This window comes from Epinephelus lanceolatus, chromosome 8 (assembly GCF_041903045.1).
Source record: "Epinephelus lanceolatus isolate andai-2023 chromosome 8, ASM4190304v1, whole genome shotgun sequence".
Taxonomy (NCBI): domain Eukaryota; kingdom Metazoa; phylum Chordata; class Actinopteri; order Perciformes; family Serranidae; genus Epinephelus; species Epinephelus lanceolatus.
In genome coordinates, this window is record NC_135741.1 from 8,391,339 (window position 1) to 8,418,560 (window position 27,222).

The following is a 27,222-nucleotide window of genomic DNA, read 5'->3' on the forward strand; positions in this document are numbered from 1 at the left end:
ATGCATTCACAGCGAAGTTGGTGAAATCTAGTTCTTGGTCAATGACTTCTGGCGTCATAAACCGACAAAAAAAGCTGTACTTTCACATCGGCATGATACGCAGCCGGTAGCCATTAGTGTTTATCAGCGCCTAGCGGCGATGGGGGAAACGCAGCGGGACAACAACGAAAGTTAAGGTGGTGGAAGTCTGAGTAGGACCAGCGGGAGGGGTGGTGGATGGGTCCGGCAACCACGACTCTCACCCGGGAGGCCAGTGTTCACTTCCCATCAGACTGTAAAGCCAAACCTTGTTTTCCTAAACCCAACTACATGCATGTGTTGTTGAAGAAAAAAAACATCAATTTTTGGTGCTGTACTGACGTAGTGTATTTTAGTTTCATTTAGTTTCAGTTTAGTTAGTAAGTTAATTTTGAAAGAAGACAATGCATGTAACAGGCAGAACACGACACGGCGTCCCAGCACATCAACAACCAACACAGCCAGGGTACCTTGCATGTCGTATCTCGACGTGAAAAGTCCATGACCAAACGTCAATATGTGGCGAGGTCGAAGTGAGAATGTGTTGGCTATTTCACACAGAAGTTAATAAACGTAGACCTCTGACTTCTATCTGATAACAACGAATTTTGTCAGCTGAAAAGACAACCGTTACTTGCACATAGCAAGTGACAGCAAATGCTGATACAAAAAGTCTTTAATTTAATTTTCTCTGTTTGATGCCTTAAGCCGATTCATTGTAAACTTGAATATGCACAAAAGTCTTCTTAGCTCAGTGTCATGAACGTAACTAAGGTTAAAACCACCCTATCAAAAAGAATGTCAATAAAGAAAGAAGCAACACAGGCAGAGCTAGCTGACCCAAGTACTACTGTACATTATTTTAAGAATAATATGCTATTTCAAGATTATTCGTTCTCACATAAGGTATTTCCCATAGTAACCTGTAATAACCTGCTCCTTGCCTTTAGACTAATGCTAGGTTAAGACTGCAGCCTACTGAGCTAGTTAACCGCGCATGCTAATGTTTGCAGATTACGTTAGAGCACACACACACACTTTTTATCCATTACATTACTTGCTTTTTTTGTATTTGGTCTTGGTATGACATTTTCACAGTATGATGACCGGGGTTTCAGAGTAACATGGTATCAGAGAACTATTATGATTGTAATAAGTCAAAATGACACTTAAAAGAATGAAAACAGAGCTTTTTTTTTTGTTGGTTGAACAAATGTTTTATTGCTATATTTGAAACTTTAAACCTTTTTTTTTTTTTTTGGCGTAAAAGGTCTCCTGTTTGCAAATAACTAAAATAAAGCTGAGATTCTCCGCCCAGTTGCATTTCTTTCAATATCATAGATAGCAAATGTAGACGGTGTGATAACTGTCAAATTTAATATCACAGTATACCTAAAAACCGGTATATTGCTGCAACCCTATTTAGCAATTGCCAAATATATGGAAAACATAGGCTAAAAGAATGGTCAATATTCAAGTCTCTAAGAGCTGCTAAATAAACTGTTCTTGCTTCCACCGGCTGAATGAACTGGGCCCAACTTGTACTTTAACTTGAGTATTACAGTCTAACTTTATTTGATACATTTACCTTTTTCATCCTTCACTGTAAAGGTGGAAATAACTGTTGGTAGGGATAATGAGTAACCACTTATACCAGTAAAGATCATGTGTATTGAGTTGTTGTCAAAAGCTGACATATTGGCTATTTGATCAACAAACCTCGAAAGGCAAGGCTGAAATAAAATGGATTTGGGGTGAAAATCAAAAGAAAAAAGACCAGCCTCCCTTCAGCAAAAAAAGACAAGTTACATAACCCCCCAATGACTTCAGCAGAGTCCCTTATAGACCTAAGACAATAAAACCACTGCCTCCACCTTAAAGCCTGTGTGTTTCTCCATCACACCTCAGACTGCAGCTTGTGCAAAGTAACGTACTCAGTGGAAACGGTATTTTGATGTCTCTGACCTGTGTGTACTATTTTCAGTGAAGTGGACTTTCCCTGTTGAAGATGAGTCAATTCATAACAGCAAACAGAGAGAGCACATATTCTCTCTAATGACCAGGTTACTATGGTAACCAGGTTCGATTTGAAAGTGCTTGACGAAGAAAAAAAAAGAAAAGGAAAAACCCTCAGGCTTCACTTTGCTCTTCGACTCAACTTCAAAACAAACCTTGATTAAATTTGTGCACCCTGAGAAACACCTGATAATGTCTAGCCAAGCCCTGTTTCGGTGGGACTAGCAGCACGAGTAAGAAACTTTGACTCCACAGCTGAATCAAATAAATCGTACTGAAACATGCAGAGTGGCAGCAGGGGGAGTAAAGCCACCAGTTGCTTTGCTTGCTGCAGAGCTTGATTTGGCTCAGCTTGTTGGAAAGGGTAGGCATGCCACATTTTTAGAGCAATGGAGCTGTCACTGTATCCACACAAGTCACCTAGCTTAGAGGTCAATACCTGAACCGTTTTTATTCTTAAAAACTGAATAGCAACCTTTCACTCAGCGGTGCCTCACTTCCTTGCCCTCTGCACCTGACCATAACACCCCACCCGGAGGAGCTTTACAGTGAGATTGATTCAGCCATTAAAGTATTGATTGTGAAAGGTGTTTTCAGCATGAAAGGAACCGAAAATACCCTTTTGATTGACTGCAGGTTAGCCATAGTCCACTCTTTCATGGTGTGGGTGTGATCTTTAATAGTCTGCTAAACCCTGAGGTCAGGGTAGTCTCACGCTGTCAGGTCCAGAGGGAGTAATATATGTTCACACAGCTCTGCTCCATTACCCATCTGTCTGGAGAGGAAGAACAATGGCTTTTCAATCACTCTCTGCTTCTCTTACACTCACGCCTCTCTCAGTCTCACTATCACTGCATCATTAGCTCTCTTCATACAATATGTCTCGCCTCCTCAGCACTAGAAGGTAAGAGAAGGACTGAGAAATTAACGCGTCTATTTTTGTAGTCATTATGGTAGAGATGACTTGCTGTACTGTAGGCATCGCAGCGCTGGAGTTCTCTGACTGACCTTATCACACCAAACTAGACTGATGACAGCTGTTGTGATTATCATACGGTATAAAAACAAAATCTTTTTCATACCTTCATAAATCACCGCATCTGTTAAACACGGTTCAAAAGTTAAAAAAGTAATTTTGCAGCTGTGATGTGATCAAAAGGTAATGACAGAAACACTTCCACTCATCATGTCTGCACGTCTGCTCACACTTCATTTCATGTATTTTTTAGCAGTACTTTGATTCAGAGGTTTCCAGATTGAGACGTTCAACTTAGCAAGAAATACTGCTCGATGTGAAGGAGACAGATGAATGCACATGTTCATAAAAAAACAGGAAGCTGGTTACTAAAGTTTGGCCCGCTGATTTGGCTGAGTTACCAAGACGGTAAGCACTTGGAGCTGCAGCAGTGGCTGTGACACACAGCTCAAAGAGGCTGTTCAATCTGGATTGTTTTGGTCTGAGTTGCTGGGTGTTGGAGATATCAGCTGTAGAGATGTCTGCCTTTTCTCAAATGGAATGGAACTGGATGGCACTCAGCTTGTGTTGCTCAAAGTGCCAAAAAATGCATTTGAAAAACTCAACAGCAATGTCTCTTTGCAGAAACCATGACCCAGTTACTCAAGATAATCCACAGACCTTGTTGTGAGCAGTTTCATGTAGGAACGATTTTCTTTCTTCTGAACTACATCCACCCAGAAGGAAGCGTGCAACTACTGCTAGCTCACCTAGAACCGCTGAGCTAGCAAATGTTACAGCTAAGCCAAGGAGGATGCCATTAATGTTTACATCTCATGCAGTCAGAGGCACGAGCCTCATGTCCATGAGTAGATAAGTAACCAGGTCATGAAGTCTCAAAGACATATTTTTATTGGACCCAAGGAACTTTTTCATAGTTCTAAGAACCCCCATTTTTGTTGTGTCCGCACAGCAGGAAACTAGGAACCATCGTAGTTCTTAGAACACTGTTTTGAGGGACAATTTAAGTTTCTATTTTGGAGTAGGTATTCTACCAGCACAAGTGGAACCATGAATGACGCAAGGTTATGGAAATTGGTCGAACGCAGCTAATGTGGGACCAGGAACGTCCATTTTTAAGCCTTGCACACTGAGTCAGTGCTTTTTGTCCAAAAGTTGTACGTCTCAAAATAAATACGACCTCACAATCACATTTGCACAATGAGTGCGAAACTTTCGCCTGTCATAAAAGTTTTGGAACAGGTTTTTGCATCCGTCAGAAGCCTTTCGAGAGTGGTTTCACCAGCGAAGAAAATGTTGTGGCGGAACACATCTGTGACAAGAGAGAGGAAGGGCACGCACAGTATTCTTTCATAACTCAGATAGCTACTTTCAGTCAGAAGTCAGAAAATAATAATCAGGTGGATGATGTGGAGTGCGCACACAGACAGAATGTGCGAAGACATGCAGAGAGAGTGCCAACAGCCAGAAAGGTAACTCCTGTGGAGAGAGGTAGGGAAGGATGTGTCTTTTCATTTGGTCTCGTATTACAAATTGTCACAACGAATAGAACAATGAAATGCACCAGACTCAGTGTGCAAGGTTCCTCTGTGTAATTTTGTTTAACAGTGTGTGAAGGCTTTCAGCCATGTAAACTACAAAACACAAACAAAAGCTTATAATAAAGTACATCACTTCAGCATTCCTATTGGCGGTGCAAATGCAAACATAAAAATGCCACTGAAGCCATGCAGTTCTTGGGGGAGCTCCGTAGTGCACCAATTCTCTCAGGTAGTCCTCAGAACTGTTTGGTCTTAAAACACCTACTGGTGTTGAGTTTTTCAAATGTATTTTTTTGGCAGATTGGGCACCACAAACCCGGAAACCCAGAAACATCTAGTTCGATTACACTGGAGAGAAGGCAGACATCTCTACGGCTGATATCTCCAACACCTAGCAAGTCACACCAAAACTATCTAGATTGATAAAATATGTATTTTGGGGTGAGCTGTCCCATTAAAACCCTTCGATTGCCTGATTGCCACATTTTTTATCAGAAATCACACTCCTCCTCCTGAGTCATAACTTAGTAAAATCTGAACACACAGGCAAAAAAACATATTTTTAGATTTAATGAGATCTACGCTTTTAGGGAACCTCATCATCTCCGATATCCATTGTGAATAAACGTCCATAGATCTTCTTAGAAATAATGGGGGGGAAAAAAACATGCTTTTTAAGTCCAAAACCTGTCAGAGAATCATCAGGGATAGTTGTCTGTATTTATGGACATATTGCAAACAACTGCTATTTGCTAATTTGCCATGCTTTGGTGCAAACTTGCCAAAATGTAAACTAATATACAGGCCAAAACAATGTGGCCCACAGCCTAATCGTACAAAGCAAAGTTATACTTCCTGCTTCCATCCCCCAAAGCATTATGGTTCCAAAAACTGCAGCATGATTTATCTACCATACAGACATAAGACAATGAAACGTCTTGATTTAGTCTGGGGGGTCCCCACAGTGTCAGACCTCTGCTTTAGTGGATACTTCACTTTGAAGGATTCTGCTGCAGTGGAAAAAAGTAAAACAATCCAAAGCCACATACTCAGATACACATTTCTGACCTGTCAACGCATTTTGCAGCGAATGATTGTCACCACAGGCGCTCGTATTTCAGTACCACAGCGTAGGATCTGCTTCGATTTGCCGTGACAGCGGATGAAGACTCTGCGAGCGACAGTCCAGTCAAGACGAAGCTTTGTGGGGAGCTGTGTGAAATTTCAGATGACATGGAGAGGCCAGGGCTGTGGACAGCTGAGAAATCCTCCTCAGGCACAAATCCTCCAGACTTGAAATCCTGTCCACTGCTTGGCTAAGCTATAAATTCTTTGTGGACACTCCATTTAGTTTTTTAGGTTTTTTTTCACATGAAAAATCTCAATTAGTGGGGGTAATGTTAGTCTTTTCATAGCCTTTTGGTCAAATAAGGGTAGTTTAGATATAAAAGCAATAAAAGTTTGTTATACAACTATTATTCTATGTGAGTTATTTTGAATTCTAAAACCATTTTACAACAAAGACCAGAGGTGGAATTAAATTTACACTTCACTACATGTCAGAGGCAAATACTGTACTTTTTGCTCCACTACATTAAATAGAATATGATGCATTGTTACAAATAAAGCCAGCAGTACATGAAATAGCTCAGATTAGTTCATCCTTGATCAAATACAATAACATCACAACAAATAGTCATCCTGCTGCATAATGAGCATTTCTAATTTGATACCCAGCGGTGGAATAAGTACTAAGATCATTTGCTTAAAGGGTGAGTTCTGTTTATTTCACCCTGGACCCTATTTTCCCATGTTTTTTTGTCTAAGTCACAAATTGGAACAACCACACTCTAGCTGGCAGCAGCAAAACAGGGTGCGATGTAACCACTTAGGGAATGTTCATACCACCACTTTACGGCTACTTTGTGCTTGTTTTTGCCACTGACGGGCTCAGATTGTAATTATAAGTGTCTGAAAACAATATGGAAAAGATCCCAACAGAGATCGACCTTTTTGTTGGAGAGTATTTAAATAAACAGTCATTTTGGGTGTATAGAGCCAGCATATTTTACACATCTAACTGCTGTTTCTCTTAACACTGGACAACTTTCAACAATTGCCGCTCACAATAGTCACTTAGACACAAAAACCATAGGAAATTGGGTCCAAAAATACTGAACCTAATCTTTACATAAAAGAAGTAGAAGTATCAGAAGTAGAAGAACTCGTAACCTGTGAGTGATGTATCTGACATTATAAGATTGTTGATACTGATGTTCCGATGCATCATTTTACTGTTGTAGGTGGATGTGATGAAGCTAGTTTTAACTGTTTTATATACAAGGTCTCAGAGTCGGGCCCTTCCAAATAAATTTAAAAAGGAGTTAGTGAGATGATAAATGTGTAGTATAGCAGAAAAACCACAGTTAGGGGCCATACACATGCTGCATTTTGTGCGCCCAAAAATCCATTGTTTTTAGTGTAGACGTGCAGCAGACATGCTCAAATGCCAGAGAGACATAGCAGCACGCATGCGTTCCTGAGCACCTGTTTTTCAGGGCGCAACAGTTGCGCTTTGAGATAACTGGGTTCAACTTTTGGAGCACAGCAGCGTACACTGCTTGTCATGTGACCAGGAACAACCAATCACAGCCGACAAATATCGTTCACTTCTTCAGTAAATATCAGTCTCATTCATATTTAATCAACCAAGTTGTTTAAAGTAACATTTAAAATCGATATACTCAAGACAAGTACCTTAAATTAAAAGTTATACTTAATGAAAGTACTTAGCTACACTCTAACACTACTAATACTTTTACTCTAAGTTTTGCTTAAAATACTTGCATAGTTAAGTTTGCATAAAGTTTGAAACAGAACTTTTACTTCGTCCTAAAATGGAGTTTTATTCCAATGTTGCTACGTGTTAATGTTACTCATTATCTGATTTTTAACATGATTAATAAATCACGTTTTCTCTAAAAACTGAACCCCATCTGCAGGTTTCAGCGCGTGTCGTGCTCATGTGTCGCTTAAGTGAGGAAAGGTTGAGCTGGGTAAATATTAGGAAAGAGCTAATGCAATGTGCCTCGAAGCAGCGTGCTGCTATCTCAAGAGTGTTATGTGGAGACGGGAGTTCAGGGACCCTCTGAGAGGCCACAGAGACGCTCCTCAGTGTGAGTTATTGTAGATAAATTTGAGCGGAAAAGAACACTCCAGCAAAATTGAGAAAATTGAATTCAGTCCTGGCCGGAAGGAGCAGAAAACATTTCAAGTATCAGGTGCAAAAATATAATTACTTGAAATCAACTCTGGCAGGTGTCCCAAAAGGCAAAAGCCAGAGATACAGTACTGTGTTTTCTGTTTGTTCTTTCCCCCTTCGAGTCCCTGTGAATCCTCGCAGAGTGCTTGTCAGCATTCTTGGGACGTCTCCAGGTCTTTGTATGCTGCTTGTTCCCCTGATAGCATATTCAAAATGCTGGAAAATAAATGAGTTTGACCGTGCCCGGCTCCTTTTATCTGTTTCATGGTAAAAATCCCAGAGGAAGGCATCTGACACATTGGTTTATTCCTATGAGCAACTTTTTTAAAATTCATATAGATTATATTTCTTTTTTTTTACCATTTGACAGGCTTTAATTACTTGTACCTCTAATGTCAGAGAAATTATCTTTGTACGTGTACATGTGCATGACTGCATACGATACCCACATTTGAATTCTGTTTACATTAATACGCTTTCCTTATCCCTTCGCTGAACTGACTAATGGAAGCTACTTAATATTTATGAAGCACATCTCCCAGTATACTTGGCTGGCTGTTTGTTGTCTTATATAAAAACCACTGATATAGCACCAGAAAATTCCTGCCCTAATGCACCGTCTCTCTCTTTCTCCTCTCTCACCCTTGTAATCACCATCTGTTTGTCCATATTGTCTGATCCTCTGTTTCCGGTCCCCGTGGCTCGCCACCAGACGCTTCTTTTGGCCTCCTGTTCGTTGTGTTTGTGGTCTGTGGCCTGGCTCTGCTAGGCCTCCTTACATTCGTCTCCTGGAAGCTGTGCCGTGTGCCTTGGCGAGCTAAGGCCCGTTTCCCCAGCCCATCCCTCACCGCGGCCTGTGACCCAGAGGACTGCCCACTCCAGTCGCCTCCCCTTCTGCCCAGCCCCCAGCAGCAGCCACCGGTCACCATGGCGACAGAGAAGGTGAAGGACCCCATGGGTTCGATGGGTTTCCTGGAGGCGGCGGTGAAGATAAGCCATACATCTCCCGACATCCCCACCGATGTGCAGCTCTCCATGAGGGAGCACTTCCTGCGCCGCACACAGCGCATGCAGAGGCAAACCACTGAGCCAACATCCTCCACTCGGTTAGTCATATATACACGCATGTGTATGTAAGTTTGTGATGTGGTTATTCATGTGTAAATAAGCTTAAGGATATACAGAAGCACGCATGCATGCTCACATGGGCAGATTTTAAGACATGAAGTCATGTAGTATAAAGGACAATTAATCCAACATTAAAAATGAAGGGAAAAATGTAAATCTGAAAACACCTCACTGCTATTCACATTATATTTTAAGTGACTAGGCACCAAATACATTAAATATAGCCTCACTAATGAGGGGAGAACATTTCTATCAAAGCAATTTGGTATCTACAAAGTTAATTATAATAAATACTGTAGATTGTGTTGCCTCAGAGGCATCTCTTTGTAACTCATAATGGTAAGGCTAATCATATGCGAGGGCTTCTTCATGAGAATTTATGAAATAGAGGGGAGAAAACAGAGAACATTATGCTGTAGTAATTCTAGCAAAACTGCACATTTTCACCATGTTAATAAGTGCACATCAGTAGTCCTGTTGATTATGCAGCTAGACTTTAAAAAGCACATCTAAAGCAGCAGAAATTTCCATTTAGGGTCCTGACACAGCAAATCATCGGTCACCCCCGGGTCCTCATTTGGTGCTCAATGAGCTGTCGCTGGGCTTTCTCTGTTGTTGTTATTGTTATTTCATACATTTAAAGCAGTTTTATCTTGACTTGCTCATTTTCACCTACACTTTTTATTTTATTTTTCTGTTCCTCACATAAAACCCAGCACAGAGCATAGAAAAGCAAAACTAACAGTGTCTGATGCAAATCAGACATATTCTCAAGTCGGTATTCGAAGCATATAACAGCTCTGACAGAGACATGAGAATAATACGCTAGCTTTCTATGATAATTGTTTTCATGCATTTTTAAAAACAGTATAAATAGAGGCCGCAGGCTGCGAGTTATTTCCTCGCACACAGGAGAGAACTCAGCTTGCTGCTGGCTTGTGTCTTTGATCAAATGCAACTTTAACAGAAGACGTCAGGCGACACGAGGAGATGCGATCCGTCACCCTTTGTCAGCACTTGTTTGAGGTCAGCTTTGTGTGTCAAGGCCTTTGAATCCAAAGCCTCCCTCCCTTGAATTTAAAACCTTCCTCCCTTGAATTCAAAACTTCCCTGTTTTGAGTTTCCTTGCTCATCAGCCCTACAGCTCTTCACCACAAACCCTGAGACATTCCCTGTCAGTCACTCTCTCTTTCTTCCTGTCTTTCCTGTCCCTGCAGGCACAATTCATTCAAAAGACACCTGCCCAGGCAGATGCAGGTAGGCAGTCTCGATCTGGGAAATGACTATGTGGTGGACAATGATGAAAAGCCCACCGGCATCGGCCGCATCCAGCCAGAGCTCTACCAACAGAAGGACCTGGAATCAGAGGATTCATCCAAGAACGGCAGCAGCAAAAACTGTGGCAGGATTAACTTCTCTCTCAAGTACGACTACGAAAACGAGGCCCTCATTGTCAACATTCTCAAGGCAGCAGATCTACCAGCCAAGGACTTGTGCGGCACATCTGACCCTTACGTGAAGGTCTACCTGCTGCCTGACCGCAAGAAGTTCCAGACTCGCGTCCACAGGAAGACCCTCAACCCCACATTCAGTGAGAGCTTCCAGTTTCCTGTGCCTTACGATGAGTTGGCAGTCAGGAAGCTCCATATGAGCGTCTTTGACTTTGACCGGTTTTCGCGGCATGACATGATCGGGGAGGTGGTGCTGGACAACTTGTTTGAGATGTCGGACCTCTCCAGGGAGACCAACATATGGAGGGACATCCAATATGCCACCAGTGTAAGAATCTATTGGCTTTTTCTGATTCTTCTAGACTGAGTATCAAATGACTGATTGTATTGAGACACTCATGTTCCATATGACTGATCTATACAACCAGGGTCAGCGCTACTAAAGAGCACACTGAGGTCATGTCTTCTGGGAATGTGAGGGAAGGGTAAAGTCGGGTAGATACTGTACATTGGAGTGACCAAATTTCTGCCAGATCAATTGATTTTTGACATGCAGTTGATCATGACGCCTGATTAATTGCCTAAACAATCAACATTCTGCATGAAAGATAATTGAACAGACAATCTGGTCAGCTGTCATTCAGTTTGAGCAGTTCCACAGTTTGATTTCCCACATCGCTGTTCATTCAATTGCTCATTCATTATAAACTGGAGTGAGCTTGTTTTTATATTAGTGGAGTAATATTTTACAGGTTGTAGTTAAACCTGCAGTCTTTAAATGAGACTCGTTATATAAAAATGAACTTACTTAAACTTGTACAAAGTAATGGTAACTTTTACTCTTTTTGGTCAACACTGACGATGTTTACATGCAAAACACATTACATTTTTTGCCCTTATTATTAATTATTTGCTAATGAAAATAATTATTCCCCTAATATTCCTGTTTACATGTAGCCACGCATACTCAGATTAATGTGTCCTGAAATGTTGTTTATCAGGTCAACATAAGTCTTGCAAATTTGCTTCGCTGCATAAAATTCTTTCAGACTTGTTCGACCACGCCAACACAGCCTCCCTTTTTCATCCCTTCAACCACCTTCTCAAAAAGGTTGGTGTTGCAATGTTTGTGCAAATCCTGTTGATATCCAAGTCTTTCAAAATGTTTAAAATTAGGTGTGTTTCTCCTTCCGACCAGAAATGTGGGCTTTTCTTTTGAGGGTGCATCGCTACACCAGCCTTGCAAAGTGTTGGCGAGTTGGTTTGTGTACAGCGTATCCATGACAACGCACAGAGCCAACCGTAAACAGACAAGAGGCAGCGTGTCTCAAACTGCAGTATAAACCCCAATGGAGACTGTTAACACCATAACACAATAACTTCTCCAGGGATTTCATGGCCTTGCGAATTCTGTAAATGGTTTATATATTTGTGGCGACGCAACAACCAGTGAAAGCAGCACTCTGACAGTTTAAAGTTGCTCATCTGTGTTGTATTTTGGTGCTCTGCGTGTGCACTGTACAGGTGAGAAGTTTATTCAAATACTGCAGTGCAATGCAAGTTATTGGTGGAAATTGGCTCTGACATGCTGAGAATAGACATCTCAGAACCAGGTCTATTTCTGGTGCAAAGTCACTCTTTTGTGTTATGAGAATGACTGGTAATGGGCTCTTTATGAGTGTCAAGGCCAAGGTCATTTTCTAGGGGTAATGACCAAAGGAAGGAAAATTTAAAGGCTGGCTGGTAGTGGGTTGTTTGGGGCTTACCTTGAGTTGGCATCAGTGGGTCACCCAAGCAGCGTGCGTCAACAATGTCTTGTTCAAGTTCTGTTCTTTGTAGTTGTTCCAATCAGAAAACCTGAAGGTAGTTGGCTTGACAGATGTAGCCTCTCAGTCCAGCAGTAGCTCGACAAAGCTACCAGCTAGCCAAAAATAAAGGAGAAAAGTGACAACGTCAATGTTACTTGTTGACCTGCTGTTTTCATGCTTTCACTGTGATTGGCCCAGCTGTTTCAGAGCAATAAGAGTGGCTTAGGGTGTATTTATTAATCTGCACACCCTCCAATCTACATTCAACTTTAACTAGCCCTTTTGCAACTTGTGCTGTTGCACATCCATGAACCAAAATAACAAGTGTGCTTGACGACACCCACGCCATCCCAAGGCCTGACACTTTGCACTGGGTGTTGCGTCTATGCTATTAAAACAGGACCAAAATGTAAAATATTCACCACTTTTAGGCCAATAAATAAAGGATGCAGTATTTCTTCATCTGAGCAGCATTTCAGCATCTTCATATAGGGAATTGAAATTTCGAGAAAATCTAATGCAGCAGTGAACTAAATAATTAGAAATATCTGGCCAACATTTTCTGATTGCTTAAGGGGCGTGTTGAGGGAATTAAAATCCTGGCAGCAGCCCTGTAATTTGAATTAAACAACTAGAAATGCAGTAAAATAGCAAATGAATCACCAAAAATCAGACACATAGTTTGTTTTTTTCTCCTACATAAACATAATTTTCACTTATTAAAATACATAAAGGGACTGGCTGCAGTCGGGAGGTGTTAACATCTCAAACATAAAAGGATACATCTGACTCACTCGCGCAATTATTTTTCTGTTGGCTTTGTTACTTGTAGATGATGTCCAGGGGCTGTTTTGCAAGAACAATGTGTTCCCCGTCACTTTATCACCTCCACAGAGCCCTTATATCTGAGAGTTCTTCCTCCTTCAGTTGTTGAACTTGAGCTTCTTCAAGGGTTGTTCAATAATCTCAACGTTATTGCTTAGAAGGCAGAAAAGCAACCGGCCCTCTCCTTGGCACACAAACTTTATTGAACCACCAAATGATTTTATGACAAAGTCCCTTGCTCACATTAAAATCAAGATTGGCAACATAAAGAATGCACAGATGGTGGAGTTCAGTAGAAACAAAAAACAAACAGAAAGTGGAGTATAAGGCAAGTCCAGGGTAAGATAAAGACGCTGCTTTATAAACAATGTGCAGCTTAATGAGTGGAAGAGACACCAGTATTTAGGAGACGAGGGAAGGGCGAAAGAAAAGAGCCAGCAGCTTTCCTCAGTTCATAGATCAAGGAGAGATATTCATCAATAACACCAGCTTAGCACTACTAAGATGACGAGTGTGGAGGGGAGGAGTATACCTACTGACTTTCGACTGATTCTCATGTGTGTACGATCTGAGCAAACTATTTTTGGGAGGTTTTTACATTCTAATCAGCAGCTTGAATGGGGAAGTACATTTATCATGGAAGTGACTAAAACAAAGAGGTAATCATTCTTTTTTAATAAGGCATCCATAATGTATAATGAATACAGCGATGAAAATGTAAATACAGTCAGTGACTAATAAGTAATTGACTTGACTCATGAGGAGTTTACTGCCACGCTAGCAGCTAAATGCTAATGTAACATGCTAAAATGCTCACAGTGACAATGCTAAGGTGCAGCGTGTTAGCATGCCAACATTTGCAAATTAGCATTAAACAGAGAGAGCAGTTTTAGACTGTGAAATTGATGGTGGCGCTAAATCAAAAGGCAGGAGATCACCAAAGTCATTACAATTCATCCCAAGGGGAACATGAACATCTGTACATTAGCTTTATGGCAATCAGTAGAAAAGAGTTTTGAATGGGTATTTGGTCTACAACATAAAATACGCCAGTAAATACCCCACTCGTAAATTTTGAAGCCTTTACGTAACTTAAAAAACATAATTGCCAACAACTGGCCGAATGAGACTACAGAACGTCATCATGCCGAACACCGCTTTACAGCCTCTTTGTGGCGGCAACGTTAAGTCATGCTACCGTGGTGTAGTTTGTTTATAGCCTAACTTTAGCTTTTTAGTTCTAGCGATTCCATTTACGTTTCAAAAATCATAAAAGTGGTGTTCATTTGTGAAGTTCATCTTGCTTAACAAAACATGTATCGTAAACTTTTGTTTGCCTCAAAGCGTATTTTCTACAATAATCCAAAATACAAAAACACTGATAGGCTTTTTGTTAGGGGAACCAGGGCAGTGTTGATTTCTAAGTAGCTACAAAAAAACATCATCCCTGCAGCACTATTATTGTTGTGACATTTCCATCATAAGCACAAATGATCAACATCTCAGTTAGCATGCTAACAATGGCTAACTGGCACTAAACACAAAGAACAGCGGAGGCTGACGGCAATCAAGTCATAAACCAAAGTACTGAATAAAATGCATATTTTGACCAGATGATGGCGCTAGATCAAGAGAAGAAGAAGTTTGGGGATTACCAAAATCAATAGGATCTGATATGGTCTCAATTAACAGATATCTGCGTGTATTCATAAACTGCGGATGGACTTTGGAAGGCTATGGAAAAGTCCTGGTTTCCGTTTGTAGTATTGACCAGTCACGTTTGAGGGGCAGGTAAACCGAGCAGGAGAGGTGGAACACATTGACTGCAATGCAATCTCTGAATCAACTGACTTGTCTGACAACAATTTAGTTTCTAATTAATTTTTTTCTAATTAATCTGCATTAATATACAGATATCTGTTTATAGAGATTAGCCAAAATGTTATCTGGACGGCCATACTCACGTGTAAGTTGCTAATCTAACTGTAAACAATGACTGGCACTCAGAAAAAGGATATCCGCTGGCTACACCGGCTCTGCTGAGGTATTGGTTGTTGCTATATATTCATCAGACAGTAGCTGAGGGATTCTGTGATTGGATCCGATATATCCTCAAAGAGCCGTGAATGTCTGTATGAAAATTTGTGACAGTCCCTCCTTTAGATTGTAAGATATTCCAATGGATAAGTGAGGCGCCAAAGGAAAATTGAGTAAGTACACCTCATCATCAGGGGAACGTCAATGTCTGCATGCCCGATCTTATTTTCAGCCCGTTGTCATTCCTAGGTTGACAAATACAGATGCTTTATCAGGCCCCTCAGTGTGTGATGCCGACACGGAAAGCACCCTTTGGCATCTCTATGAGACCAACCGCGCTTTCAGCTAACTCCAATCTATACCCATCTGTGGCAATATGATGCTCAGAGAAACTCAGGTAGTATAAAGAGCGAGAAAGTTCACAATGGGGGTAAGAGAGGGGACACTGATGGGTCAAACTAACACAGACTCACCCAGGAGACCACTGTTAGTTTCCTGTGTAAAACCAAAAGTCAGTGCAGTTTCAACGTGAGGTTACGTACATCCATTTGTCACATACTTCTGTCTCTCACATGACCTCTTTAGGTCATGTTACATACTTATTTTGACCCAAAATGTTTTCTCTATACCTAACAATACACTTTGGTTGCCTAAACCTAACCATGACCATTTCACAACTTAAACGATGGGTTGCAAAATGTTTCACCCAGAAGACAACTGTGTGTCACATAAAAACACCATGTCGCAAGCCAAGGGGAGTGAGAAAGCATCGGTATTTGAAGACCTGACCCAAAAGAACGTGTTGTTATAATTATAGACATACTGTAGATGTTAAAGTCTGGATCAAGGTGGTGGACTGACCTGACAATCGATGGACAGAATGACATCTCTGGCGCTTTGCCACTAAGCATGGCTAAAATATGATTAATGCAGTACAGATTATACGGACTGGCATCAAAACGGCCTGTGTTTCTACAAGGACAATCAAAGTGTCACTTCATGCTTTTACAACACTTGACATTTCTGCTGCGCTCTCACATTATGGCTGAACCTTCACACCCTTCAAACGAAATCCCTCACTTCCCACAGCAGAGAAAGCCAAATCGCAGCTGCATGTGTGAGGAGACGTTAAGACTGCAGCGCTCAGACAGACGTGCTGGGGTTTGCCAATCAGTGGAGTTCTCACTGAGCTCATTCGGAGTGATTAGGGGTCTGTGCGACCTTAATACTGTTTATAGGATGAGGCTAAGAACTCACATGAGGCAGATAACAGGACTCTCATTAGCTCAGTAGGGACTCATACAGCACGTCTCCACACAAGTAAAAGCTAATATTTTCGTAGGCAGGTTTTGCTCATCTCAAAAGTAATTTAAAGTATAGAAAACATTCTTACAAGAGGGACCTAAGTGATGGAATTCTCTTTAAAAAAAAAAAAAAAAGACTCATTCACTCGCTGATGATGTGGGTAATTTAGGTTACATTAGGTTAAAGTACTGAGCTGTAAATTCGATTTCTTCTCTGTTTTTGTTTTAATTCTCTGTCTTGAGTGATGATAATCATTTGGAAACAGAATTTATGTTTTTTTGATAATGTAATCAAAACTCCATGAGAATAATGAAATTTGCCATTTGGCAAAAGAGTTTATCGGGAGGTTGGCCATAATTTCAGAATGAAACTAAATTGTTTCCAGGAGATACTGACAGCTAAATAACCTCAAGGACTTGAAGTGAAGCCCAGTTGTTCAGCTCACTTTACTCAATTAAATAGCTCCATACTATTGGTGGTGAAGTCTGTGGCTCATCTAACTGCATCAGGGTATAAAAGATAACTCAGAACTTTATTTTCTGTTTGAACTCAATTATTTCTCATTAATATTTCTTCTTAAAACTTTATAATTTAATCACCAAGAAATGCTGGTTAAATGAGAAGATCAATCTAATAGCTCTGCATAAATGCTGCAATCCATTCATTGCAAGTCAGAAGTCGATAATTCCGAGTTGGTAATCCCGACCTCTAATCTAAATGCGTCTCAGTGCATCTGCCCGGGAAAACATGGACCTCCACAGCAAACTAATGTTTGTATATAAAGTCTCTGAGCTTCACAAGCATCTACAGAGGGCCTACATCAATTATCACCACTATAAGTGAAGAGAAACAGCCCATAAAGTAAAAGGTCAACTATCATCATTGCTGATTAAAATAATGTACAACAGCTCAAAATCATGTAAACAGGTGTCAAGCGTAACAGCGTGAACCACCACAGCCAATAGCACAGAGTTGTATAACTTGTATGCAATTGTTTTGTGTGGTCAGAGATAGAGACACACATGATCACAAAGGCTTGTATCAAGCACAAATAAACTGAACGAAATGGCAGCTACAACATTGTTACACGTTTCATTGTAGTTTTCTGCATTGAAGATTATTTTTTTTACAATTTCCGAGTACAAGGGAATGCTACTCTTCAGTTTACTGCACTGTTCGCCACACACATCTAGTGGGAGCTAATGTTAGCTTAGAATCATAAGTCAGTCTTAAGACGCTTTGTTTAACTAAAGACTGATGACTTTCTCCCTGGTTTTGTGTTTAGATGGGTGGATACAATTTCAGAGTTTAAAAAAACTCCCTACGTTGCAGAACCAATAGTAAATCCGCAGGGCAGTCCTTCGGTGGCTCGCTGAACTCTTGTGCTCGTAAGCATAGTCCGACTAGAAACGTGTAGCGATACAAAATGGCTCAAGTCGCTGTATGTCCTTCATTTCCACAATCTTGTGGACTGAGCACACGTTTGATAAAACGGAGTTAAATCTCTCGGCATCCATTTTCATGTTCTCTGTGTGTTTGTTGCCTTGCGGACGAGAAAAGGGGGAGCGCACATTCCCGGGAGGGCGTGTCCTTTTCAAAAATGCAAGAGGCGTTGCTTTGTTGCCGGCCGTTTTCGCCGGTGTGTTAAACACATTTTAGAAAGGAGTGTCCCCAGACTATCAGAAGGCGGAGATCTCTGATTGTCTGGTGGCGAGACGAACGTTAGCTAGCAGCATCACTCTGTCAGCAATTACCACTTGTAAAGCCCTCCAGACCCAACAGCCTTGCTATAAAAACGTGCCCACCCTCCAGTCTCCCCCAAGGTTGCCCCGGTGAGTAAGTGGTTTCATTTTTAGCCACAAACCCCCTTTAGCATTGTGAACAATGTTAGCTCTGTTAGCACCGATAGCAGTGTCAGTATGGCTAGTGATGTTATCATAGTTAACAGTGCTAAAGGGGTTTTGCAGCTTTAAATGAAGCCGCTTACTCACCAGGGCAACCTGGGGGGGGGGGGCACCATCGGGACACAAGCAAGCAGCTGCATTTTGAGCAGCAAAACCCCTTTAGCACTTTTAACAATTTTAGCACCACTAGCCATGCTGACACTGCTAATGGTGCTAACAAAAATGCTAAAGGGAATTTGCGGCTCTTAACTGAGCCACTTAATCACCAGGGCGACCTGTGTGGAGACCAGAGGGTGGGCACAATGTTTTCACAGAAACGCCGTTGGGTTGGGACAGCATTAGACATGGTAACTGCCAAATGAGCAGCGCCACCAGCTAGCCCCTACCCAACCCAGGTGGTGTGCAGTGCAGAGAGGCTAAGCTAACATTAGCTAACTGGAGGAGACAGGAGGGTGGGCAGTGGGCACTATGTTTCTGCGTGTGACCTCGGTTAGCTGGCTGTCTGTCAGCAAAGCCAAGAGACAATTAAATTAAAAGAAAAACATTAAATATTAAAATTTCACCCTCTCTAAATGGATAGTGCTTTGAAATGAGGTGCTTAAGCTCACTGAGTCAATGGAGGGTCATTGCCAACCGGTTAGTTACTGGTTTATCGGTGTCAGCCTGTCAAAAGAAAAATCAACTGATTCTGACATCCCTAATTGGAGCATAAGGAGCTGAAACCCAGAGGTGATTAGCTTAGCTTAGCATAAAGACTAGAAGCTAAGAGCAGCAGCTAGCTTTGCCATCAGACATATCTGCTCTGTAAATAACATGTTCCGTGTTCTCTTTTCATGATGGAACTCCTTAGTTTTCCATCAATTACATTCATTAGCTTTCCTGCTAAATTCTCCTTCTCTTCTAAGTTGCACACATGAACACACATCCTGCTCTTCAACTTGCTAAACCAGCAACCAAACAAACATGCACCCGAGAAAAGTTCAGTGCTCACATCAGTCTGCAGGCCAGACAGCTAATTAAGTGCTCAGCTGCAGCACGTTAAACAGCATGTAAACGCACCTGCAAATGTCACTTTGGTCCATTTAAATGCTGGCGTGGCCGTTACTCTTAAATACCACTAACAACACGCTGTCTGACCATGACATGTTCCCTGGGGTGTAACACTGGCTCTCTGGCAGGGCTGCTAGCTGCTGTCAGTCAAACCCAGACACGCCCCACCAGCTGGCTGAGACGAGAGGAAGCATTTCTGACCTTTTTTCTTCCTGTTAATAAGTAAAAACACAAATTTTGACGATCTAATACTCTTATATCACACTGTATGTCATTCGTTTCATCTGTAGACAAACAGAAATGTAAAAACGGCAGTTTGCTCGTTAGCCATGCAGCACCATCCACTTTAACCTCCTCCGTCTAAGTGTGAACAGCCTCACGAATGTTTGCAGAGAGTTACAAGACATGAGTTTATGGTACATAAACTGCACCACTGTAGGAACTAATGACAGCAGAGCTTGTTTCCTCAGAGAGTTTTTCCCCCTCTTTAATAAAACCTTTAATAAAATCAAATGATGTATAGCCGTCTGCCACTTTCAGTTGGGACCAGGCCTTGAGCAGAACCAGGCCAGCAGTTTCCCACTGCTTTCACTCTTTATACGAAGATAAGCTCATCATCTCTGAAAAAAAAAAAAAACACTTTACCCAAAATGTCAAACTATTTCTTTAGGGAAAAAAAAAAAAAAGCGGACCTTAAGATATAAAATGTCCTGTGCTACAAAATGACAACACAACTCATCCTCTATCTTGCTGTGTGCTTTACAACAAATATTCTCCATTTGTCTTTGACACAACTCACCATCCCCCCAGTGCCTCATCTAAATACAAAGCTGCAGTAACCAAACAGCAGATTCATAATGCGGTTATTTTTCAAGGCAAAAATGCAAATAGAGAAGTTGCATTATTTTGCATCATATTACCTTTTTATATACCTTTGTGTGCAGTCTGTGCTCTAATTAACTAGTTTACAGTCTCAGCTGTGAGGTTTTATTCTTTGTGGCAACAAAGAGGCATTAAATGCGCCATGTTTTTGTTATTTCATGATAGAGGGATAGCAGATAACCCTGTGGTAGGCTACATCAAATATATTAATTCCTTGTGTTAGTCTTCACCCGTGGTGGAATGTGCCTAAGCACATTTACTCAGGTACTATGCTTCTTTATACTTCTTCTGCACGACTATCCACCACTATTTCGATAATTTTGATAACTTTAGTTAGTAGCTATGTTGCTATTTAGATTATTAATACAAAATATAAATCAACTTACAATACATTATTATAGGTCAAAGGAGTTATGTAGGACATGCAGAGTATATCAATGATCAAGAGTCTGAGTAGGGATTGTCTACACATGGCTCAGGATATAAATAGCCGACAGTATTAACATAAGAGGGGAACCGGAGGGTGGGCGTTACAATTCTGCGAAGACATTGTTCCACCACCGAGGGTCAGGAAGACATTATCAGCTGTAACTGCCAAATGAGCGCAGTGCAGAACAGTGGCGATTAGCTAGCCAGAGGGATACACACACAGGAACTCACCAGGCCTCAAGGAAGTGTACCAGGGTTTGAACCCAATTTTCGTAGTGTCCAAACAGTGGAATTACAACTTCCAAACTTATCATGTGATGCCATGGAGCCCTAAAAACACTTTTTACCTGAGATTTACATTGTGAAAGAGACATCTGTAAATCAGTGGATACATTATTATGCGCATCCCAACCCCCACTGAATGACTTGCTTCATTATCAGGATTTAAACCATTTAATCTGATGACATTGGGAAAGTCTAGAAGAGCCACAAGGTTAAATCATTTTATCCCAATTCAAGTTAGTGAAGCGCTAAACCGGAAGTTGTCAGCTTGATCGGCGGAAGTCTCTAGTGGTCCTGCTCCATAGAGTGCTGATAGATAACCCATTTTTTGTTGGCGAATGCGGAAGTTAGCATTGCCCTGGAACCCCCAACAAAAATCCAAAAGGGTTTTTTGGATTATCGCAAAAAATAAGCACTGTGGCAAACAAATGTTTGTGATACTAACACGTTGTGTTCAGCAAAATAACTTCACAAATTAACACTACTTTTATGATTATTGAAGCCAAAATGCAATCACCAGAAGTAAAAAGCTAACGTTGGGCTATAAATAAACTACACTACAATCACATGACCTAATGTCACCACCGCAACAAGACTGTAAAACCATATTCAGTGTGATGATGTTCTGTAGCCTCACTAAGCCTCTAGCTAGCAACTGCCTTTTTTAAGACACGTAAAGGCTTCAAAATTTACTTATGTCGCAGAGCAAAATGTGAAAGTCTCTTAAGCTTGTGTTGACCACAGACCTTATTCTAAAGAAATACACATTCAAAAAGCCATTGACTTCAAGACAAGGCAATCAGGAGTGCTAAATTTCCAGGTTTTAGGACTCACTCCTGGAGCACTCTATGGGCTCAATGATGTGGAAGCAGTGCCGGTCATCCTGGTTATTTTATCCATAGCAGTTGACCGATTTTGGCTTCATGTGCCACTGAGCAGCTTTAATAGGAATGAACAGGCCAGGTCTCGCCTCCAACACTGTATCCAGGTCACTTTATACAGTACATTCATGGGACTCACATGCATTAACATGCAAGCACGGCCCAACTGTCTACCATAACAAAGAGTGGTATGAAGCGTGACTTTATTCTCCGCTCAAGCAACCCCATTACTCCAAAATATATTTACACAGACATGGGCCACTTTGCATTATGAGTACTTTAACTCTGTGTACTTCAAGTATGTTTTGATGCTATCACTTTCGCAGTTTTACCTCAGTAATAGTTTGAATGCATGACTTTTACTTGTAACAGTATTCCGACACTGTGACATTACTACTTTCACCTAAGTCAAAGATCTGAGTACTTCCACACTGATGGTGTGAGCAGACTACAAACAATACAGTATTGATCCAGGAAACAGAACATGAGGATGAGACACTTGTACAAGTCTCAGGACCATCTGCATTGAATGTAAATGTGAAACTGAAAGAGATTTTTTGCTTGCGTTTGTGTTTTTCCACAGGAAAGTGTTGACCTTGGGGAGATCATGTTCTCACTATGCTACCTGCCCACCGCAGGCAGACTCACACTTACTGTCATCAAGTGCAGGAACCTCAAGGCCATGGACATCACTGGATACTCAGGTGTGTTTGCATGTGTGTGTGTGTGTGTGTGTGTATGTGTTTGTGTGATTCACATACAGCCGCAGCGGCTCAACAGGAATGATCCGTCTTTTAATATCCAATTGTAAGCATGTCAGATAAAGTGAGCAAACAGCGGAGAGCCGTCTCCACAGCTGCGTTCTGTTTATTTCAGCAGTTATTAATATTCAACACTTGCAATATTAAGACATTGTCAGCAAATAGTTGCAGGGGGTGTGTTTATTGTAATAGACTGCTGCTCCACTTCTCCATCACCACTTTCCCCCACAATACTGATGTGACTCGTAAAATGTGACATTTATTGTGCATTAAATGCCAGGGTTCAGGTGTAATTCAGAGTGAACCTGGCATTTTTTCCCCTCACATGTTTGATGACATTTCACGATTTTAAAGTGAGTCCCAATTTTAATCCCCGCTTCAGTTTTTAGGGGTTTAACTGTCTGCCTTTATCTCAATCTGTGGGTCGTAAACCAGTAGCTATCAAGTTGTGCCTTGGAGCGTACTGGGCTGCCAAGCAAGCACTCTTGTTTGTTGCTTATAGATTCAAGGCAGCTTACATCTGACTAAAAACGTGGTATAATGAATCATATGAGGCGATTTGCTACTGACTGATACAGATCGAGATCAGCATTCATCAGGAAGCTTTCTCAGTCATGCTGTTTTAGCTATCTATGGCCTCTCATGCTCTGTGTTTACACAAGCCATTGACTCATCTACATTTATGCACATTACCGATGCCAGCTCCTCCAGGGTTGCTTTCATGCTTAAGTAGAAAAAACACACACACGCTGGATGATGAAATAGGCCACTGATGGCTCTATCTTCACGGACTTCTTTGAAGATGTTTTGGCAGTCAAGGCAAACATTTGTAAAAGCTCTGTTCTTAATAATCCCACAAACCTGATCTTCATGCTAATTACTGCTCTGGCAGTTTTGCCCAAAAAAAAAAAAAAAAAGATAGATAACTTGAAACATGATGAGATTAAATTATCAGCGCTTCCTGTTTCGATAGTCACTTCTCCTTTCCCTCTTTCTCTCACCGATTAGATCCCTACGTCAAAGTGTCGCTCATATGTGACGGGAGGCGTTTGAAAAAGAAGAAGACGAGCATAAAGAAGAACACTCTGAATCCCACCTACAACGAGGCCATCATCTTTGACATCCCGCCAGACAGCATGGACCACGTCAGCCTGCACATCTCTGTCATGGATTACGACTTGTACGTACATGTGTAATTCATTTCTCACTGTTGTGTCTTCAATGAAGAACATGCAAACATTCATGAATCTGTGTCCATGAACCATTCAGAGGTACACAGTTTCACCATTACACTGAGCAGCATACACCTGACTTCACATAGCTAGGCTTTGCGGTCAAAAAACTATGTGTGCTCCTCCATCTAGCAACACCTGTCCCTCAATGAATGGTTCCTACCTTTACTGACAGACACCCATGACAGAACAGTGACCCCTACAGGACAAATTAGCATACCACACACACATTTTACACTGTGCCTATAAACAGTATGTAAGATTTGCATCTAGCGGTGAGGATTGCAGATTGCAACCAGCTTAAACTTCTCCCAGTTAGAATTCCTTAATTATTCATTGTTCAGGAGGATATTACCAGGAGCCGAATCATCCGCAGAGGTCGCCTCATTTAGAAAAAACAAACGGACCCTGAGATTTAAACCGGTAAAAACAGTGAATAAAGCAGTTTCACATTAAAAAAAAAAAACTGAGTTTTTCTGATGCACTTGTCACAAAGGGGCTGCTAACAACAGTGGCCAACATAAAAATGTGAATGGCCCCTTCTAGAGCAAGTGTTTGATTTGTCTGTTCTGGGCTACTGTAGATTGCAGTGCAACAGGTTCAGACAACACAACATTTTTGTCCTCTCTGACTGTCACAAGGCCTATGTCAGATTAGGCGATTATGGATTACCCGACTGTGATGACAGACTACTCATTGGTCCACGTCCTGTTTTGATTATTACTGTTATTTCAGTCACTGTGGGTGTTCATGTCCCAGTCGAACAGTCTTTGTAGTAATGTAAAAAGTGCCACCAAATGGCAGGAGCTACACTTGAAGTACCGCATGAAAACCGTGCAAGTCAGTGAATCCTCCACAACAAGTTCCATACAGTTATCTACAGCAGCAGATCGGTCTGTGTTCCTGGTCAAAGTGACAGCTGTGAGTGGAGAGGTTGTCGAAGAAAAAGAAAATCAAAAATGCTAGACTTTCTGTTAGGACGTCATGAGGCATCCCAGTCTGTTGGCGTCTACTATGACACCGTGCGACAGCCGCGTCGGGCTGTAAGCGGGCTGAACTGTGCAGTCTGAACTGGGCGTAAAGTTAACATACTCATTGGAATACACTGTATTTCTGAAATAAATCTTACACACTAGAACTTCAAATCTAAGTGTCAGGCAGGAGATATACCTCATAGATAAATTCACATAGACAGGGGTGCCCAGAAGCTCACCTGGTAGAGTAGGCGCCCCATGTACAAAAGGCTATGTCCTTGCCACAGAGGCCCCAGGTTTGATTCCAATCCACGGCCCTTTGCTGCTGTCCTATCAAATAAAGGCAAAAAGCCCACCAAAATTACGTAGACAACCGGATGCATCCTGAACAGAACTGTCACATACTTGCCTATGTACATGTGTTACTGGAGGATTCTGCCAGAGAGCACATCAGAGAATTGATGGTTCAAACCGTTTTGAGCTTCTAAATTTTTATGATGTAAACAAGTGGCACCATTATAGATAATATGTGAGGCCCACGTAAATCAAGCACGTTGTTACAGTGGCGAGTTTGTTTCTCACACTGCCTCTACTGCTATGCATGTATTGCATCCTATGGACACACAGCTTTCATTTCTGAGGACATGCAAAACCAAGGCTGCAAACAGAGCCAGGATACACGGGGCAGCCATCATGCGCACGCAAATGCATAGTTCAAAGCAAGTTTATCTCCAGCCTAACCATACAATTCCACCAGATCCAGTAAGGATGCTGGAGGACACGCTACTTCACTTAACTGCTAGCTTGATGGGCTTCTCACTTTTGACATACCCAGCAGTGGAATGCACTGCTACTTGGGTGGTCCCTGGTTCTCTGCTCGCCATTTCAAACAGGAAACAACATGCTCACAAACTTTCTGTGACTCTATCCAAAAATCTCTTTCCAAAAACATTAAAGCCAAGAAATAGGCAATGCATCAGCTGAATCTTGTTTCATTTTAGAACTACGTCACCTAGTTTGACAGCTTGGTCCAAGTTCTGTGAGCCAGACGCATCCCTCTTGGATGGAATAATATACATAAAGCTGAATTTAGTCTACTTTATACAAATACAGACCGGGAACACACCGCAACCCCACCAAACTCGCCACAACACACCCACCATGCACTGCGTGACTGCTTCTCCTCTCTCCAGTGAAAGGAATGTAGAGCACTGAGACGCCCTCTGTCACCAGATCTAGTGGGAATGCGCCGTAAGACATGCATAACTTCGGGGCATCAAAACTAGTTTTGGAGCTAATCATGGTCCAAAATGCAACTTACACAAGTGTGTTTCAGCAGCGTAGGAGATATTTCGTAGTTACATTTTCACATGAACAATATTTGCATACTCACAGTATTTTCATTTCTGTGCAAATATATCTGGAGGAGATTATTAATAAAAAAAGATTTTAATTATTCCTCATTTTCCAATTGTGGTTCTTCAGAAAAAGAGAGCACTGCACCTTTACAGTATGAAGCTATAATAGGAAAGGGAAAAAGTGCAGACAGCTGACAGAATGAGAGCACGTGTGTTAAAGGTCGAACAGATTTTTTTTTTTTTTTTTTTAACTGTGTAGTATAAAAGGAGCAGACACAATTTAGAAACCTACCCTCTTGTGTTTCATTTACTGTCCGCTCTCATGCTTAGGATTAAATCAGGCTGTGCTAATAATAGGGGATTAATAGGGCTTTCATTTACACTTCAGGCATTGTTAAAGGAGCGAAGATCTCCTTCCTGAGATGAGTCACAGAGACAAACAGCTGCGGATTCACTGTATCAATCGTCAGGACAACCACACTCAGATGTGTGTCTCCTTTTATTACAAGCTGTCCTTCTTGCAATTAGAGAAAAAACACAATTTGATGTATGAGTTGTCCTGTCAGGTTAAGTCAGATGTATTCATACAGTACGTGTGTGTGTGTATGTATGTGTGTCCCCACAGGGTAGGTCATAATGAGATCATTGGTGTGATGAGGGTTGGATGCCATGCCGAGGGACTTGGCAGGGACCACTGGAACGAGATGCTGGCTTATCCACGCAAGCCCATTGCACACTGGCACCCCCTGCTGGAGTCCAAGAAGTCTGAGAAGGAGGTAGGTTTGATTGGAGTCATTTTAAAGGAGCATTCTGTATATTTATATAATTTTGGATGAAGACTCAGGGGCTTGGATGGTCATTTTCACCTCCAAGAGTTTAAATTATACCGTGCTATGAGTTTAAGGGGCACAGTGGGAGTGACATGAGGCATGTGGTGAAGGGACAAGTGCATACAAGTGGTCGTTTATGTAGTTTGGATGCCCACCAACACTCAACAAGCAGCATCAGCAGGAATGTCTAATAAACGGCTTGTAGAGGCAATTAAGCTAACTGCGTCACAAACCGGACTCCTTCTCGGTCTTATAACTCAGTCAAATCTCAA

The 27,222-nt window shown here is 41.5% G+C and overlaps 1 protein-coding gene and 1 long non-coding RNA gene across 2 annotated transcripts in view; one reads left to right on the plus strand and one right to left on the minus strand.

Moving 5' to 3' along the window:
* LOC144464128 (uncharacterized) overlaps positions 1-12,321 on the minus strand; it is a 72,569-nt gene extending 60,248 nt beyond the window's left edge. Inside the window, exon 1 of the long non-coding RNA XR_013491924.1 lies at positions 12,159-12,321. This is a non-coding gene — a long non-coding RNA (uncharacterized LOC144464128). The remainder of the gene's footprint in view (positions 1-12,158) is intronic.
* syt6a (synaptotagmin VIa) overlaps positions 1-27,222 on the plus strand; it is a 106,802-nt gene that overhangs the window by 69,297 nt on the left and 10,283 nt on the right. Inside the window, exons 2-6 of the mRNA XM_033630193.2 lie at positions 8,526-8,919; positions 10,159-10,720; positions 22,379-22,499; positions 23,565-23,736; positions 26,746-26,896. Of these exons, the coding sequence (XP_033486084.1) occupies positions 8,526-8,919; positions 10,159-10,720; positions 22,379-22,499; positions 23,565-23,736; positions 26,746-26,896 (1,400 nt within the window). The remainder of the gene's footprint in view (positions 1-8,525; positions 8,920-10,158; positions 10,721-22,378; positions 22,500-23,564; positions 23,737-26,745; positions 26,897-27,222) is intronic.